At 49.3% G+C, this 19,782-nt stretch overlaps 1 protein-coding gene across 1 annotated transcript in view; it reads left to right on the plus strand.

The window, feature by feature from the left end:
* The window catches only part of FAS (Fas cell surface death receptor), an 83,973-nt gene extending 76,334 nt beyond the window's left edge, over window positions 1-7,639 (plus strand). The window contains exon 10 of the mRNA XM_073685527.1: window positions 5,876-7,639. Coding sequence (XP_073541628.1) covers window positions 5,876-6,171 — 296 coding nt within the window. The 3' untranslated portion in view covers window positions 6,172-7,639. The remainder of the gene's footprint in view (window positions 1-5,875) is intronic.
* The last annotated feature ends 12,143 nt before the right edge of the window (window positions 7,640-19,782 follow it).

The raw sequence follows: 19,782 nt of genomic DNA on the forward strand, positions 1-19,782 counted from the left end.
ACAGGCCTACTTGCAGAGACCCCCACATTGGCGACCTGTAGCCGCTGATGCTGCTGCTGAACCTCACAGCGGAGGTCATTCACCTCCAGAGACAGACTGTGCATCCTCTCTGCGAGCTCTGTATCTGAATCCATACCAAGGGAGAAAAAAAAAAAAAAAAAAAAAAGTACATTCCCAAAAACACACAGAGAAAAAAAAGCAAAGTTTCAGTTTTTTTTTCTTTTTCAAAATGTGCTCGGCATGCGATAATGTCACGCAAGGTGTGGGAAAGACTAAGTGCAACACGAAGTCAAGAGGGAAAGGGAGCCCAGACTCTAGGAAAAGGGTGGAGTGGAGACCTCATAGGCTAATCTAGTGTCACCCTGTCTCCTCTAACGTCCCTATATTGGTTCTTCACCAATCGCCGCATGCATACCTCGCCCTGTCTTTCTCTGGCGTTAGGCTCAGTGTAACGGGTCCGGGAGGCGGAACCTCTGAGCTACTATACAAGGGGGCGGCCCTTGTAAGGGAGCGGGTGGCAGTCTCTGGGTGAACGGACAGGGAGTTACGGCAAGTGATCAGGGCAGTCTCTGGGTAAGGGGTAGGTACGACCTGTGATGACAGAACCTCCGGGTAGGCTAGCAGGCAGATGGTAGACGTGTGCTCCCAGGTGAGCAAGCGAGAGTCTCTGGAATAGCAGGTGGTCACGGCACGTGACGGCGGAGCCTCCGGGCTGGCAGGCAGGCAGGTAACGGAGAAGCGCTCCCAGGTGAGCGGGCAAGAGTCTCTGGAATAGCTGGTGGTCACCGCACGTGACAACGGGACCTCCGGGCTGGCAAGCAGGCAGGTAACGGAGATGCGCTCCCAGGTGAGCGGGCAAGAGTCTCTGAGATAGCTGGTGGTCACAGCACGTGACAACGGAGCCTCCGGGCTGGCAAGCAGGCAGGTAACGGAGAAGCGCTCCCAGGTGAGCGGGCAAGCTGGTCCATAGACAGACTGACCGGAGTAGTAAGGCAGACCGTCGGACCTCAGGCAAGCAGGCAGGTAGCTGATATGCGCTCCCAGGTGAGCGGGCAGGCTGGTCCTTAGAGAGACTGACAGGAGTAGTAAGGCAGACCGTCGGACCTCAGACTGGCAGACAGGTAACAAGTATTCAGGCAGGAATCAGGCAGGAAACTGGCAGGAATCAGGCAGGTAACTGGCAGGTAACTGGCAGGTAACTGGCAACGGGACCTGAGGGCTGAAGCACAGGTGAGACACAGGTGCAAACAACATTGCTCGGGCACCTCCATTTTGGAGGAGGTGCCTCTTATATGATGAAGTCCTCCGGCCATTGGCCGGGGACTCTTTAGGGCGGCGCGCGCGGCCCCTTTAAGAGGAGGGGAGCGCGCGCGCGCGCGCCCTAAGCACAGGGGCCGGGAAGGAGCGCGCGCCGAGAGCAGAGCAGGAGGAGGACGCCGGGACGGAGCGCGCGCTGACAGCAGAGCGGGGAGAGGACGCCGGGCACGGAGCAGAGCGGTGAGGGGAGCAGCGTCCCTGCCTAGCAGAGGGCAGGGACGCCAGCGCTACAGTACCCCCCCCTTTAGGCCCCCCCTTTTTTAGGCCAGACAGAAATTTAGCTAGGATGAGAGGGGCATGGATGTTCTCCCGGGGCTCCCACGTTCTCTCCTCAGGACCAAACCCCCTCCAATCTACCAGAAAAAAGGTCTTTCCTCTTACCCTTTTGCTGGCAAGAATGTTCTCTACCTCAAACTTGTCCTCAGCAGAAACCAGAGCAGGAGGCGTACCTGTAGACTTAGAAAAAGAGTTAAGTACCACAGGTTTGAGGAGAGATACATGGAAGGAGTTAGGGATCCGTAAGTTGGCCGGGAGTTTCAATTTATAGGCTACCGGGTTGATCTGACCGATGACCACCAGTGGGCCGATGAACCGAGACCCTAACTTATAGGAAGGGATCTTGAGTCGGACATATTTGGACGAGAGCCAGACTTTATCCCCAGGACGGAATTGAGGAGGGTCCATCGCTAAATGCTGCCAGGGGGCAGCAGGTACTGGCAGAGGAAGAAGGCGGCCGGCCGACAGGTGTCTCGGAACTTTGTTGCGGGCGCAGGACACACAGGCAGAAACAAAGTCCATAACATCCTTGTGCAGGTTAGGCCACCAGTAGTGTCGGGTAATAAGCTGGAGGGTCTTTTTCCGACCGGCGTGGTCAGCTAGTTTAGACGAATGACCCCAGTGTAGGATTCTCTCCCGATCAGGTACCGATACGAACGTCTTACCAGGAGGGAGACAATTTAGACTCACGGGAGCCACCTGCATTACTCTGGCGGGATCGATGGGGCAGTCACATGGTCTATGAGGTGGTGATGTCTCTGCCTCCTCCTTAACAAAGACATCAGCACTAGACCAATAAGGAATCGGAAGTCCAGGTAGATTAGCTGGGATAGGAGAGGGACGGACGGAATGGACGGGAACCAGGCAGGTTTTATGACAGGCCTGTCCCCAGTGAAGGACTTCTCCGGTTTGCCAGTCAAGCACGGGTGCATGTCTCTGGAGCCAAGGCAGACCTAGCAAGAGGGCGTGAGGGAGACCAGGCAGAACGTGAAAGGAGATACTCTCTGAATGCAGCATTCCCACCTGCAGAGTAATGGATTCGGTGATGAATTGGATGGGGCGAGGTAAGAGGCCCCCATCCACGGCAACAACAGACAAGGGTACAGCCAGAGGTTTGGTGGGGATGCGGAATTTCTCCACCAGGGACTGTGAAATAAGATTTCCGGCTGCTCCAGAGTCAAGTTGGGCTAGTTCGGAATAACGATTCTCCCCGCAGATGATTGAGACTGACAACAGCAGGGATGGAGAGGATTTATTTTTGTCTAGATCGACCCCTCTGAGTGAACCTAGATACAGGCGTTCTCCCGACCTCTCCGGGCAGGCACGGATCAGATGCTCCTTACTGCCACAGTAGAAGCAGCTCCCCTCGGCACGGCGGAAATCCTGACGGGATTTGACCATCTTGGTCTGGTCGACCTGCATAGGCTCAGGAGAGTGTACCTGTGGAGAAACGGAAGGAATGACGGGTTCCTGGAAAGTAGGAGCTAGACGTGGAATCCTTCTCTCACGGGTGACCTCTTTGGCACGCTCCTGGAACCGTAGGTCAATCCGGGTGGCAAGGGTTATTAGATCATCGAGAGTGGTAGGAATGTCCCGACCAGCAAGTTCATCTTTAATACGGCCGGACAGACCCTCCCAGAAGACGGATACCAGGGCTTCGTTATCCCAGGCCAGCTCCGAGGCAAGGGTACGGAACCGTATGGCATATTGGCCCACGGTGAGGCTTCCCTGACGGAGGCGAAGCAGAGAAGATGCGGATGAGGTCCTCCGTCCGGGTTCGTCGAAGGCTTTCCGGAAAGCCATGAGAAAGGCAGGCAAGTCGGACACCAGGGGATCTCCTCTCTCCCATAGAGGATTTAGCCAGGCCAGGGCCTCCCCGGTGAGATGGGACATGATAAAGGCAATTTTGGCTCGGTCGGAGTTAAACTGGTGGGATAATAGTTCAAAATGCAGGGTGCACTGATTTATGAAGCCCCGAGCCAGGACGGAGTCGCCTCCGAAGCGAGGAGGTGCAGAGAGCCGGGGTCCGGAAAAGGATACCATGGTACTGGCGGAGGTTGTTGGTGGATCAGACAGAGTGTTCAGGCGAGTATTAACATTCCGCAGGTGACCCAGGATGGTCTCCTGTTGGGACCTCTGACGGGACAGTTCAAGACAGAGGTCCGAGAGCGAGGGAGCTTGGGTGCCACCGGGTTCCATGGCCCGAGCAAACTGTAACGGGTCCGGGAGGCGGAACCTCTGAGCTACTATACAAGGGGGCGGCCCTTGTAAGGGAGCGGGTGGCAGTCTCTGGGTGAACGGACAGGGAGTTACGGCAAGTGATCAGGGCAGTCTCTGGGTAAGGGGTAGGTACGACCTGTGATGACAGAACCTCCGGGTAGGCTAGCAGGCAGATGGTAGACGTGTGCTCCCAGGTGAGCAAGCGAGAGTCTCTGGAATAGCAGGTGGTCACGGCACGTGACGGCGGAGCCTCCGGGCTGGCAGGCAGGCAGGTAACGGAGAAGCGCTCCCAGGTGAGCGGGCAAGAGTCTCTGGAATAGCTGGTGGTCACCGCACGTGACAACGGGACCTCCGGGCTGGCAAGCAGGCAGGTAACGGAGATGCGCTCCCAGGTGAGCGGGCAAGAGTCTCTGAGATAGCTGGTGGTCACAGCACGTGACAACGGAGCCTCCGGGCTGGCAAGCAGGCAGGTAACGGAGAAGCGCTCCCAGGTGAGCGGGCAAGCTGGTCCATAGACAGACTGACCGGAGTAGTAAGGCAGACCGTCGGACCTCAGGCAAGCAGGCAGGTAGCTGATATGCGCTCCCAGGTGAGCGGGCAGGCTGGTCCTTAGAGAGACTGACAGGAGTAGTAAGGCAGACCGTCGGACCTCAGACTGGCAGACAGGTAACAAGTATTCAGGCAGGAATCAGGCAGGAAACTGGCAGGAATCAGGCAGGTAACTGGCAGGTAACTGGCAGGTAACTGGCAACGGGACCTGAGGGCTGAAGCACAGGTGAGACACAGGTGCAAACAACATTGCTCGGGCACCTCCATTTTGGAGGAGGTGCCTCTTATATGATGAAGTCCTCCGGCCATTGGCCGGGGACTCTTTAGGGCGGCGCGCGCGGCCCCTTTAAGAGGAGGGGAGCGCGCGCGCGCGCGCCCTAAGCACAGGGGCCGGGAAGGAGCGCGCGCCGAGAGCAGAGCAGGAGGAGGACGCCGGGACGGAGCGCGCGCTGACAGCAGAGCGGGGAGAGGACGCCGGGCACGGAGCAGAGCGGTGAGGGGAGCAGCGTCCCTGCCTAGCAGAGGGCAGGGACGCCAGCGCTACACTCAGGCTAGGGAATGGAGGGGATGAGCACTAGTCAATCCCCACTGAACACTAAAGACAACAAGGGGGGGACAAACATTTGAAAATCGCTTAGCTTTAGTCAACTCCAGACAAATACGCACACGTCCTCTACCACCAGAGAGGAAGAAGTACTTCTCTTGCTCAAACCTTCACAAGGAGTAATGAATATCGCCGGCACCTCACTCTGGCACGCAGCAGGTATTTATACACCCAGGCCAGAATGTTAATTAGCCAGAGGAAGGTAGCCGCTGGGTCCTAGAGATACAGCTTCTAAGAAGTTGTCTGTAATGACAAATGAAGAGATCTTCTGCAACCAACTGCAAGGTGACTGTCTGTCACTTCTGACACACCCATGACAGGCTTATTATCCCAAGTCATGTGACTTTTAGGATTGTTACGTCTGATAGCACCAGAGTTCCGGTTCTCTTGCTCTCTGAAGAGGCTCTAAAATAGCTGTGCAACAGCAAGTCACAGACAAGTTTTTATCGCCCGTCTTTCCTGAGAATTGCTGCCGCACAACACATTGTCACCGTGTAGCCCTAGCCTTAAGTTTCCAGTGCTGATAAGAAATATGTTCATAGATCAGTGCACTGGTTCTTATTGATAGATCTGCACAGCAGAAACCAGTTCGCTGCCTGTAAATACTGTATGATGATGTCTGATGGGACTAATCTACCAGGTAAGTGTGATCACCTGCTTTGACACAGTGTATGTCCTGAAAAGGAATTAAAAGAAACACCAGGGGACGACGTAACAGGCATGCAACAGAAATATCTAGAAATATGTGCATTTTTAAAACTATTCCAACTGCGAAAATGTTATTATCCATGTAATAAAAGAAAGAAATATATTTCATTGTTGGTCAACCAGTTCGAAATGCTAAATTTTAAATTGTGAGTTATTTTTGATATGTGTCTGTCCTTTTAAAATATTTTTTTTCAATTTTAGATATTGATTTGTCTAATCATTTATGGGACTTCGCAGAGTCTATGGATTATACTACTGTACGTCAGGTCGTTCACAGATTGGGAATAACAGAGGTACAACATGATAGAATTCAACATGAACACCAAAATGACAATCAAGAGCAAAAATTTCAGCTGCTGAAAACATGGTATGAAGGACATGGGATGTATGGAGCGTTTCAAGATCTTATTCAGAAACTTCAAGAGGCTGGAAAACAGCGGACTGCCGAAAAGCTAATAGAAATCGCTAGAGCCCAGCGGCAGCAAAGTCAAGCTTGATCCTAATTTTATTTTTGTTATTCAGAAAAGACCTGTAATTAACTGTGTGTTGTCATGAGGAGAAAGCACTATGACTATAAGAATATAGTGAAGACAACCTGATTTTAAAGATGGCAGCCTCAGAGATATGCGGATAGCTATCAGGTATTATCATGTAGTATTATATGTCATTCATGGGCTGGGTCCATCAGATCAGGGGCTCACCTTAATATTTGGCTGAATACTGTTCTCAGTGCACTGACTTGCCAGTGAGTTTCTGCCTATGCACAGCAGCCAGTCTGAACAAGCAGAGCTTGTAGAGCAAATCAACACATTGCAACAACCTGAGCCACACACGGAGATGATCTTAGACTACCTCAGTCTGCTATACACAATGCAGATAAGCGTCTGTCATTTACCTTGGGACTAAAGGAGCAGAGGGAAAACACAACGAGCAGCCAATAATTAATAAAATAATAACAGAACTACAACTATAGTAACCAAGGCACCGGATATGGGGCTTAAAGAAGGTGGGTCACACTAAGGTGCAAGAACATTGTTCCATTAAGTCAGGAATAGCAGATTGGTGGCTTTCTGATATCTAGCGCTACCTTCTCTGCCTATGGTGCTATTATGCATACCTTTAATTATTGCTGGTGAGGCTGTTCTTTACTTTCTTGTTAGGGTATGTGCCCATGGTCAGGAGCCGCTGCTTGTTTTACGCTGCGTGTCTATGCAGCGTCAAACCCACAGCGGCCAGATGTTACAGCAAGGTGGATGGGATTTCTAGAAATCCCATGTCCACTATGCGTCTCTGTGCCTGCGGATCACCCGCGGAAACTGACATGCGGCATGTCTTTCATACCCGCAGCATGTCAATTTCTCTTGTGGGTCCGCATGTGGACTTTCCCCATAGATTAACATCTATGAGGAAAGTCTGCATTTGAAAAAAAAAAATTGCGCCGCTCATTTGCAAAATGAGATCGGAAGCCATGCGGCTACTCTGCAGCGTTGGGGCCGCAGGCGGCTCCTGACTGTGGGAATGTACCCGTATTAGGTGGCGGCTCCATGCCTTTTTACCCAATGAATTCCACTTACACCCCTGACTTTACATATTAGAGTTTATTCCTCACCAAGAGTAAAGATTTTCTTGCTTTGGATTGCATTATATTGTATATGTCATTAGAAGGGTTGATTTGATGGGGAAAGCCTTTTTTAGCCATACATTGTTTCTAAGGTGGCTGCTGCAGGATAATGAAGTATTACATGGCGGCTATTAAAGAACAGCACCCTGGATGATAAGAGAATCTATAGTAAGGGATCCGTATGCTCTGATAAGACTTCTAAACAGGGGTGCTGCTAAACAGGTGTGTATGTGAGTGTAACGCCCCACTCAGGTGACTGGCTGAGCCTGAGGACGTGAATAATGTATGTACATTACAAGTGTGTGTTTACAGCAATATATCATGTAAATTGAATAAAATAAAGCATCAATGGCTCTAACTACTTGATATCTCTACTCACTAAGTGAAATATACCTTTTATACTATTGCAGAAAGTAGGGAAAACATTTTAGGGGAGTAGAGAGCAGTCGCACCAAAACCCCTCTTCCAAGTGATCAGACACTTGTCTTTTAAATGACACATGATAGGTGGGAGCCGTATTACAGAATTTGAGCTGGGGACCTGAAAGGGTTTTTATGGATTTAGGTTTTCAATATCTATCTTAAGGATAAACAGACAGTTACTAAAGTCTTAAACATCAAATTTCTGGGTTTTCAAACTCTGACAATATGATTGCTGCTCCCATGGCAGCCGAAAGTACATAGTGTAAAGAGCCAGAACAGCACAGCACCATACTCTGTGCGGTGGCCGTTCTCTGGTACTGCAGAATAGCTCCCATTCTCTCAATAAAAGCTGAGCTGCCGTACCCATAACTGGCCACTACACACTGTACGGCGCTATGCTGTTCTGGCTTTGTGCACTTCCAGCCATTGCCATAGCTACAAACAGCTGTTCGGTGGGTGTGCTGGGTTGAACCCTTCTTAAAGTTATTTGCCCAGCAGTAATTCAAAGTGTAGCACAAATAACAGGATTACATGCATTAATTCCAAAAGAATGCAGCCCATTTCGCATCTTAATTAGAAATGAGCGAGCATGAAAATGGTCGGATGCTCATTACTCAAACCAAGCAATTTCTAATGCTCGGGTGCTCATTTCGAGTAACGAAAGGAGGAGGTCTGGGGGGGGCAGTGAAAATGTTGAAATGGATGGAAAAAGTACTGAATGTAAGGAGAGCAGCATGGGGAAAACCTCTGGAAGCATCTCTGACTCCCAGATGAGTGCCTCATAGAAAAAAGAAGAAAGTGTAGCTGTGGCACTTTTACCCTCACAAAGGCTTTGCGCAAAGTGCAAAGCCAGGAGAAAATTATAAGCAGGGTCATACAGTCATTTATAGACCCTAGAAGGCAAAAACTGGCGGACGCCATTCAAATATTGAACATTAAAAACACTTTATGTGCTGCTGTCATCTAATGGTGTTGAAAAGTCGTGTCTAATCCAGGCTTTCTTCATTGTTATCAGAATGAGCCTGTCAGCACTTTCTGTTTCTTTCAGTTCAGGCTGGACAGGCCTACCTGCAGAGACCCCCACATTGGTGACCTGTAACCTCTGATGCTGCTGCTGAACCTCACAGCAGAGGTCATTCACCTACAGAGACAGATGGCGGAACTGCTCTGCGAGCTTTGCAACTGAACCCATACCAAGGGAGAAAGGAAAAAAAATGTCCACTCCCAAAAACACACAAAAAAAACCCCCAAAATGTCAGTCTTTTTTTTTTTCCTTTTTATTATGTGCTCGGCCGGCGATAATGTCACGTAAGGTGTGGGAAAGACTTAGTGATCTCCACTAATCACTATAGACAACAAGGAAGGACAAACAGGGGAAAAGTGCTTAGCTTGAGATGACTCCAGGCAAATGCACACGTCTTCAAGCTCCAGAGAGGAAAAGGTACTGCTCTTGCTAAGCCTTCACAAGGAATAATGAATATCGCCGGCACCTCCCTCTAGAACACACCAGGCATTCACACACCCAAGCCAGGGAGCCAATCAGCCAGAGGGAGGTAGCCGCTGGGTCCAAGAGACAGCCTCTAAGAAGATGTCTGTAATGCCAAATGTAGAGATCTGCAGCCAACTGCACTATTTTAGAAGACCTCTCCGCCTCAGAAAGAAGAGATGCAAAGTTCTCCTTGTAGTGTTGGTCTAACATGGTGAACAACCAGTACTCTTTTTTGGCCAAGATGAATGTAACGAGAGGGTCATGAGAAAGGCAGTGGTACATAAAGTCTGCCATATGTGTCAAGTTCCCTACAGTTCCTGTCTCCACCATGATGACTACTCTCCATCTCCTGCTCCATCTCTTCCTCCTCATTCCCCTCTTCAGCCACACACATAGGAAAGACGGGATGAAGGTTGCGTGGTTACTAGTCTCTTTTGCTCTATCAGCCAGCTCCTGTTCCTCCTCCTCTTCTTCAGCCTCCACAAATGTGATAGGGCCATTATCACAGATGACCATGCCTGGTTGGAGGTTCAGCGGCAAAAGCCATAGATCTGTCTGTGGCTGGAGGGTGAGAAGGAGCAGGAGGGGATGGAGGAACTGATGTAGGAGGTGGAGGAAACTCTGATAAAAGTAAGGCCAGTAATCCTCGGCGTCAGGAGCACATGTGCCGGGCCAGGGTGGGACTCGGCCCTGACTTCCACAATGTTCACCTAGTGTGCTGTCAGGGAAATGTAGCATCCCTGCCCACAAGCGCTTGTCCACGTGTCGGTTGTTAAGTGGATCCCGGTAAGTGCGTTGGTAAGGGCATGGGTGATGCTCCTGAACATACGCTGTTAAAGGTGGGGACGCTACACCGGGAGAAAAAGTGGAGGCTGTGGGCTGAGTACCAAGGGGTGGCTGCCGCCATGAGTTGGCGGAAATCCTCCATGTCAACAAACCTAAACGGCAATATTTCCACGGCAAGCAGCCTGGAAATGTGCCCATTTAGCATTTGGGCCTATGGGTGGGTAGGTGGCTAGAAACTTTCTTGTTCATTCCAAGGCCTGGAGTAGGGTCAGCTGAACACTGTGCTGGGACAAGGATTTGGAAGTGCATGATGATGGTGCGTCAGAATGTGCAAGGACAGGTGCAAGGCGGGAGGCATCTGTGTCAATGTCATGGACAGAGGATCGGGAAGCACCTAGCACAGGGAAAGAGGCAGTGGTGTCACTCGCTGGCTCCAATCGTGAACTCAGGTGTTCGGCCCACCGAGTTGAGTGCTTAGATGACATGTGCCTGGTGGTTAGGCTCTTAGTGGTCAGGCCCCTGCTGATCTTGGCATGGCACACGTTGCAAATGATCATTTTATTTGTCTCAGAACTCTTTTTAAAAAATTCCAAAACTTGGGAGCGTCTAACCCTTTAACTGAGAAATTCACGAGTGTCGGTGCTCTGCGTAACAGTTGTCCTTCTTCTCCCTCTGGTCACCCCACTGCCTCTTCCTGCCTGATTTGGTGCTGCTGATCCCTCCTCCTCAGCGTTGCTGGCCTCGCTCTGCATGCCAGCTTCCCAGGTTGGGTTGGTGACTGCCACACCCTAGTCCTCCCAACTTGGTGATTTAACAACAACCTGACTTAGCAGAAACTGTGTCTCATTATCATCTTCCTCCTTAGACAAAAGTTGCTGTTCCCCACTATCATCTTCTTGTGGCCGTAACTGCTCTTAGTTTTATGCATCACTTAACAGCATGTCCTCCTGTCTCTCTTTGAACATGCAGGTTGAGAAGCCACAATCAAGAATTGGTGTTGTAAAGAGCTCCTCGTAGTGTTCTAGTTTGGGATCATTAGTCTCGTTGGACTCAATATGGTGGGAGGAATAAGGATCAGGGTGAGGATTAAGTGATCCGGACTGTAGGTTGGTGAGTCTGGACCGTGTGGAAGACTGGGTGGTGCTGCCAAGCATTATTTGCTATTCAATCGACCACCTGTTCACACTCCTCTGGCTTCAGAAGTGGTGTACTGTGCTTCCCTGCAAAGTGAGACAGGAACCTATATGTCATGGATGGGCGTGTTTCTTGTGCTCCAGGAACAGGCATAGTCGCACCACACCACGTCTTCGGCGTCTGCATGCAGCATCAGGACTTCCACTTCCCAGTCCCTTACCACACTCCTTACACATTTTCTAATTGCTAGGTCTCTTGAAACCAAGTTTATTTTAAATTTAAAAAAATTGGTCACCTGCAGCAGTCAGTGTTTTTTTGTAGTTTAACACCACTGTAATGTAACAGAAAGCATGCAAAAGTGTATGAATGACAAATTCAATCCAGAAAAATGTTTAAACGCTTTTTTGGAATGTTATATGCCACAAAAATGTACCACAGAGCATATAATACGCTATGGATGAGTAGTTAAATACAGGAAAAAATTCTAAGCTTTTTTAGAGTCTTATATAACAACGATATGTACCATAAAGCACATAATACTTTATGGATGACAATATAGTCATTTTTTTCACTCCCCAAAAAAAAGAATGTGGTCAACTGCAGCAGCTATATATTTAGAAACGGACTGCAAAGCACTAGTCCCTGCCTAGAGGCTGTATTCAGCCACTCTCCCTGCTCCTGCAAATCTCCCTCCCTAGTCTAAATGCAGAATATATCTGATACAAGCAGCAACGCCCAAAATTAGTCCTTACAAGGACTGTTAGTATGATGGTTCAGCTGCAGCACCAGTATCAACACTACATGTCTCTGATTTGTTAAACTGTGCACACACAGACCTGGACAAGCAATCTCTCCCTGAGCTGTGCAATGGCGTCAGCCTGCTGAGCCTGGCGGAGCCTGTCCTTTTATAACCCCTGATGATATCTTACGGCCAGCCAATCACAGTAATGTCGCTACCAAGATGGTTACAGCATTACAGTGACTCGCAGGCAATCCTCATATGCTTATTTTCTATGTAACAGGCGCCAACACATGCGGGGCAGGGATTCAAGTTTGAAATTCGAGCACCGGCTAATGCTCGCCGAGTGCTGAGCACATTTGAGCACCCAGATACTCGAGTGATATCAAAGTATCACCGAGCATGTTTGCGCATCCCTACTTGTTATTTTTGCTAATAGATGTTACAATAGGGCTTCTGGTAACATCCATTTTTACCTGTAGCAGCTAATCAAAACCATATAATTTATTGCTTTTTATAAATTGTATATAAAGCAGTAAATGATACTGCTCCTGTTATTTAGCCCTTGTATTTGGATAAACAGCTACCAATACAATATGGTGTACTCACCGGCCCCCTACCTAGTATGACGTCCCCACAAAGCCTCACTACACAGTCTTATGTCCCCACTGAGCCACCATGCAAAATGATATCCCCACACAGCCCCCTTACCCAGTATTATGTCCCCACACAGTCTCCCACTCAGAAAGATGTTCCCACACAGCCCCCTTAGACAGCATTATGTCCCCACGCAGCCCCGTTGCACAGTATTATGTCCTCCACAGCCCTGTACACAATATTATGTCCCCACACAGCCTCTTTACTGTACTATGTCAGTCACCCACTCAAAAATGATGTTCCCACACAGCCACCCATTCTGAAAGATGTCCCCACACTGCCCCCTTACACAGTATGATGTCCCCACATAGCACCTTTGCACAAAACTATGTCCTTACACAGTTCCGTTACACAGTTATGTCACCCACACAGCCCTATATGCAGTATTATGTCCCTACACAGCCCCCTTAAATGGTATAAAAGCCCCGCACAGCCTTTCTTAGAGTATTATCTCCTCACTTAGCGATCCACTCACAATGAAGTCTCTACACAGCCACCCACTCACAATGAAGTCCCCACACACCCCACTTACACAATATTATGTCACCACACAGCCCCCATGGAAAATGATGTCCCCACACAGCCTCTTTCCACAGTATTATGTTCCCACACAGCCGCCTTAGACAGTATTATGTCCACACACAGTCACCCACTTAGAATGATAGCCCCACACAGTCACCCATTCAGATTGATGTCCCAACACCACCACCCACTTCCTTACACAGTATTATGTCATCACACAGCCCCCTTGAAAAGTATTATGTCCCCACACAACCCCCATGCAAAATTATGTCCCCACACAGCCCCCTTACACAGTATTATGTTTCCACACAGCCACTCACTCAAAATGATGTTCCCACACAGTCATCCACTCAGAATGATATCCAAGTACTGCTCCCTTATACAGAATGATGTCCCCACACAGGTTCCATGAAGAAAGAGGTCCCCACACAGCCCCCTTGTACAGTATTATGTCCCCATGCAGCCCCCATGCAGAAACGTGTCTCCGCATAGTCCCCTTACACAGAATTATATCCCCTCACAGTCACCTTGCATAATATTATGTCCTAACTCATCTCCCATGTAGAATGATGTCCCACACAGCCCCTATGCACAGTATTGCCCCCACACAGTTACCTTGAACAGTATTATGCACCCATACAGTCCCCTTGCACAAAATGATGTCCCCACACAGCCATCCTTTCAAAATTATGTCCCCACACTGCCACCTCACACAATGTGATGTTCCCACATAGCCCCTTTTCACAAAACTGTCTCCACGTAGTTTCCTTGCACAGTATTATGTCCCCACACAGCCCCCTTGCACAGTATTATGTCCCCCACACAGCCCTATGCACAGTATTATGTCTCTACACAGCCCCCTTAAACAGTATAATGTCCCCACATAGCCCTTCTTAGAATATTGTCTCCCCACTCAGCGACCCACTCATAATGATGTCCCCACACAACCATCCACTCAGAATGAAGTCCCCACACAGCCTCCTTACACAGTATTATGTCATCACACAGCCCCATTGACCAGTATTAGTTTCCCCACACTGCTCACTACACAGTACTATGTTACCACACAGCTCCCATGCAAAATTATGTCACCACACAGCCTCCTTATACAGTATTATGTCCCCACACAGCCCCCATGCAGAATGATGTACCCACACAGCCCCCTTACACACTTATGTTCCCACACAGTATTATTTTTCCACATAGTCACCTGCCAAGAATGAGGTCTCCACACAGCCAACTATTCAAAATGAAGTCCCCACACAGCCGCCTTACACAGTGTTATGTTCCCACACAGCCACCCACTCAAAATATTGTTTCCACACAGTCAACCGCTCAGAATGGTGTCCATGAACTGCCCCCTTATACAGTTTTATACATAGTCCCCTTACACAGTATTATGTCCCCACACAGTCCCCTTGCACAGTATTCTGTCACCACGCAGCCCCCATGCAGAAACGTGTCTCCGCATAATCCCCTTACACAAAATTATGTCCCCACACAGTCCCGTTCTACAGTAATATGTTTCCATGCAGCCCCCATGCAGAAACATGTCTCCACATAGTCCCCTTACACAGAATTATATCCCCTCACAGGCACCTTGCATATTACTATGTCCTAACACATCTCCCATGTAGAATGATGTCCCACACAGCCCCTTTGCAGAGTATTGCCTCCACACAGTTACCTTGAACAGTATTATGCACCCATACAGTCCCCTTGCACAAAATGATGTCCCCACACAACCATCCTTTCAAAATTATGTCCCCACACTGCCACCTCACACAATGTGATGTTCCCACATAGCCCCTTTTCACAAAACTGTCTCCTCGCAGTTTCTTGCACAGTATTATGTCCCCACACAGCCCCCTTGCACAGTATTATGTCCCCCATACAGCCTTATGCACAGAATTATGTCTCTACACATCCCCCTTAAACAGTATAATGTCCCCACACAGCCCTTCTTAGAATATTGTCTCCCCACTCAGCGACCCACTCATAATAATGTCCCCACACAACCATCCACTTAGAATGAAGTCCCCACACAGCCTCCTTACACAGTATTATGTCATCACACAGCCCCATTGACCAGTATTAATTTCCCCACACTGCCCCCTACACAGTACTATGTCACCACACAGCTCCCATGCAAAATTATGTCACCACACAGTCTCCTTATACAGTATTATGTCCGCACACAGCCTCCTTATACAGTATTATGTCCGCACACAGCCTCCTTATACAGTATTATGTCCCCACACAGCCCCCATGCAGAATGATGTACCCACACAGCCCCCTTACACACTTATGTTCCCACACAGTATTATTTTTCCACATAGTCACCTGCCAAGAATGAGGTCCCCACACAGCCAACTATTCAGAATGAAGTCCCCACACAGCCGCCTTACACAGTGTTATGTTCCCACACAGCCACCCACTCAAAATAATGTTTCCACACAATCAGCCGCTCAGAATGGTGTCCATGAACTTCCCCCTTATACAGTTTTATACTTAGTCCCCTTACACAGTATTATGTCCCCACACAGTCCCCTTGCACAGTATTATGTCACCACACAGCTCCCATGGACAATGATGTCCCAAGTAACCCCCATTCACAGGTGGGGGAGTGGTTTGGGAAACCACTACATAAAACTCTTTGACTGTCTAGGTCTGTGGGCCACACTGGAACAGCCAATGGGCCACATGTGGACTGAGTGCTGCACTTTCCCAAGTTTGGTCTAGTAGGCAGTCCTATATGCAGAGGGTTGGAATACAGTACATTGACGCACATTTGTTACCTAGAATTTGACTCATATTCCTGATCAAAATCCACATGAATTCTACTCACAAACCATCTGCAGGAATCTGAAAGTCAAGCTCGGATTTCTGCCACAGATTCAAGTGCAAATACATGTCAGATTTTTCCATGCAAAAATCACTGAATGTAGACACACTCTAAGGCCACGGCCCCACTATCAGTATTTGGTCCGCTCAGCGAGCGGTGTCCTGTCACTCACTGAGTTCAGCAGAGGTCCGGGGCCTGCACGCTGGAGTGAGTCATTCTCCCCGGCTCCTCAGCTTGAGCAGTCGCATGGATTACAGCGGGTGACACTTAGGACAGGTGAGTATAAGGATTTTTTTATTTTATTCTTATTTTTACAGTTGGACACTGCGGGAGTAGACTACTACTCTCAACATTGTCCCCTGCTGGTGCTGATCGCAGCGCTAGCACGGAACAATGAAGAGGGCAGCGTTCAGCACCCGGTGCTTGGGAACAGTGCCAACTGTACACTGATTTCCAAGCGCCGGTACAAGTGCTCCTGATGCGGCACACGGGCGGCATTTGTGCCACACGTGTGCCGCATTACTGCCCTTACTGGCGTATGTGGCCCGGTGAGCATAGGGGGCCCATTAGAATCCTGCCGTTTCAGTTACTGTGAACGTGTGTACTCGGACGTTCACTTGAAATCTATTGCCGTGCGAGAAGCTTCCAGCCCCGCAATAGTTAACAGCCACTAGCTAATCACAGGCCGGCAGCTGATGTCAGCGCTCACGTCACTGGCATATGAGGTCACTGTCATGCGGCGGTGACCGTGCTTCAGGTGATGGGAAAGCCGGGCGCCATTGGAGTGCTGTAAATTAGCGAGAAACTTTTTTTTTGTAAATCCGCACTATGGGGGCAGAATGGAAACATGGGGGCAGGATGGAAACATGGTGGCAGGATGGAGAGAAATAGGGGCAGAATGGAGACATTGGTGGCAGAATGGAGAGATATGGGGGCAAGATGGAAACATGGGGGCAGAATGGAGAGACATTGGGGGCAGAAGGGAGAGACATTGGGGGGCAGGATGGAAACATGGCAGAATGGAGAGACATTGGGAGCAGAATGGAGAGACATTGGGAGCAGAATGGAGAGACATTGGGGGCAGAATGGAGAGACATAGGGGGCAGAATGGAGAGACATGGGGCACAATGGAGAGACATGGGCGCAGAATGGAGGGACATGGGGGCAGAATGGAGAGACATGGAGGGCAGAATGGAGAGACATGGGGGGCAGAATGGTGAGACCTGGAGGCAGAATGGAGGGACATGGGGGCAGGATGGAGAGACATGGGGGCTGGATGGAGAGACATGGGGGCAAGATGGAGACATTAGGGGCAGAATGGAGACAGATTGAGACCTGGGGGCAGGATAATAATAATAATAATAATTTTTATTTATATAGCGCCAACATATTCCGCAGCACTTTACAATTAAGAATGGACATATACAGACAATATAAACAATACATGGGGGGGACACAATAGGTAGAACATGGTCATCAGACAGTATCTGTCTAAGTGCAGTTACCGTGTGGTATTTGGTGCATGGAGGATGTGGAGACAGATGAATACGCAGGGGCAGATTAAGATTAACATTTAGGAGGGAACAGGGAAGAGTTAGATTGGTGAGTTGAGGTGATAGGCTCGTCTAAACAGATGTGTTTTTAAAGCACGTTTGAAGACATGGGGGCTAGATATCAGTCGGATCATTTGGGGCAGTGCATTCCAGAAAACGAGTGGCACGAGAGAAGTCTTGGAGACAGAGGTGTGAGGTTCGGATTATGGAGGATGTTAGTTTTAGATCAGTTGCAGAATGGAGGGCACAGGAGGGGCGATGAAATGAGGGATGAGATATAGGGCGGTGCAGAACTGTGGAGAGCTTTGTGGTTGAGAGAGATGAGTTTGTATTGTATCCTGTGGTGAATGGGTAACCAGTGCAATGACTGGCACAGGGTAGAGTCGTCGGTGAAGCGGCCTGATAGAAATACGACCCTGGCTGCTGCATTAAGAATGGATTGGAGAGGAGAAAGTTTGTTTAGAGGGAGACCAATTAGAAGAGAGTTGCAGTAGTCCAGACGAGAGTGAATGAGAGCGACAGTAAGAGTTTTTGCAGTATCAAAGGTGAGAAAAGGTCAGATTCAGGAGATGTTTAAATTGAAAAGTCGGGTATAGGTAGGTTAGTAGAGGGAGGAAAAATAAGAAGTTTAGTTTTGGAGAGATTCAGTTTCAGATAGAGGGAGGACATGATGTTAGAGACAGCGGACAGACAATTACTGGTATTTTGTATTAGAGTGGGGGTGATGTCAGGTAAAGAGGTGTATAGTTGGGTGTCATCAGCATAGATGATACTGGGAACCAAATCTGCTTATGATTTGTCCAATAGGGGCAGTATACAAGGAGAAGAGGAGGGGACCTAGGACTGATTTTTGTGGAACCCCGATAGTAAGGGGAAGATTAGAGGAATAAGAGCCGGCAAAAGATACCGTGAAGGAGCGGTCAGAGAGATAGGAGGAAAACCAGGAGAGCGATGTCCTTGAGGCCTATAGAGTGGAGCATAGTGAGGAGGAGCTGGTGATCCACAGTGTCAAAAGCGGCAGAGAAATTCAGGAGAAACAGCAGGGAGTAGTGACCATTAGATTTAGCTGTTAGTAGATCCTTAGAAACTTTAGTGAGGGCAGTTTCGGTAGAGTGTGAGGAGCGGAATCAGGATTGTAAAGGGTCGAGAAGAAAGTTATCTGAGAGATAGCGGATTATACTGGAGTGGACCAAGCGTTCCAGGAGTTTCGAGATGAAGGGAAGATTAGAGACCGGTCTGTAGTTAGCAGTGCAGTTCTCGGCCAGGGATGGCTTTTAAGCAAAGGGGTTATGATGGCATGTTTGAATGAAGAGGGAAAGATACCCGAAGAAAGAGAGAGGTTAAATATTTTAGTTAGGTGGGTAGTGACTGCTGATGGAGAGACATGGGGCAGGATGGAGAGACATGGGGGCAGGATGAAAACATGGGGGCAGAATGGAGAGACATTGGGGGCAGAATAGAGAGCCATTGGGGGCAGGACGGAAACATGGGGGCCGAAGGGAGAAACATGTGGGGCAGCATGGAAAGACATGGGGGCAGAATGGAGAGACATTGTGGGCAGAATGGAGACATGGGGGCAGAATGGAGAGACATGGGGGCAGAATGGAGAGACATTGGGGGCAGAATGGAGAGACATTGGGGGCAGAATGGAGAGACATGGGGCAGAATGGAGAGACATGGGGCAGAATGGAGAGACATGGGGCAGGATGCAGAGACATGGGGGCAGAAAGGAGAGACATGGGGCAAGATGGAGACATTGGGACAGAATGGCGACAAATTGAGACATGGGGAAAGGATGGAGACAATGGTGGCAGGATGGAAAAAATGGGGGCAGGATGGAGACAATGAGGGCAGGATGAAGACATTGGGGGCAGAATGGAGACATTGTGGGCAGAATGGAGACAATGGGGCAGAATGGAGACAATGAGGGCAGGATGAAGACATTGGGGGCAGAATGGAGACATTGTGGGCAGAATGGAGACAATGGGGCAGAATGGAGACAATGGAGGCAGAATGGAGACAATGGGGGCAGAATGAAGACAAATGAAGACATGGGGCAGAATGGAGATATTGGGTGAAGAATGGAGACAAATTGAGACATGGGGGCAGGATGGAGACAATGGGGGCAGCATGGAGACATTGGGGGCAGCATGGAGACATTGGGGCAGAATGGAGACAAATGGGGCAGAATGGAGACAAATGGTAACAATGGGGGCAGAATGGAGACAACAGGGGAATAATGGAGACATTGAGGGCAGAATGCAGACAAATAGAGACAATGGGGGCAGGATGGAGACATTGGGGGCAGCATGGAGACATTGTGGGCAGCATGGAGACATT

This window comes from Phyllobates terribilis, unplaced genomic scaffold, assembly GCF_046119375.1.
Source record: "Phyllobates terribilis strain yellow unplaced genomic scaffold, ASM4611937v1 Scaffold_5__5_contigs__length_657084704, whole genome shotgun sequence".
Taxonomy (NCBI): domain Eukaryota; kingdom Metazoa; phylum Chordata; class Amphibia; order Anura; family Dendrobatidae; genus Phyllobates; species Phyllobates terribilis.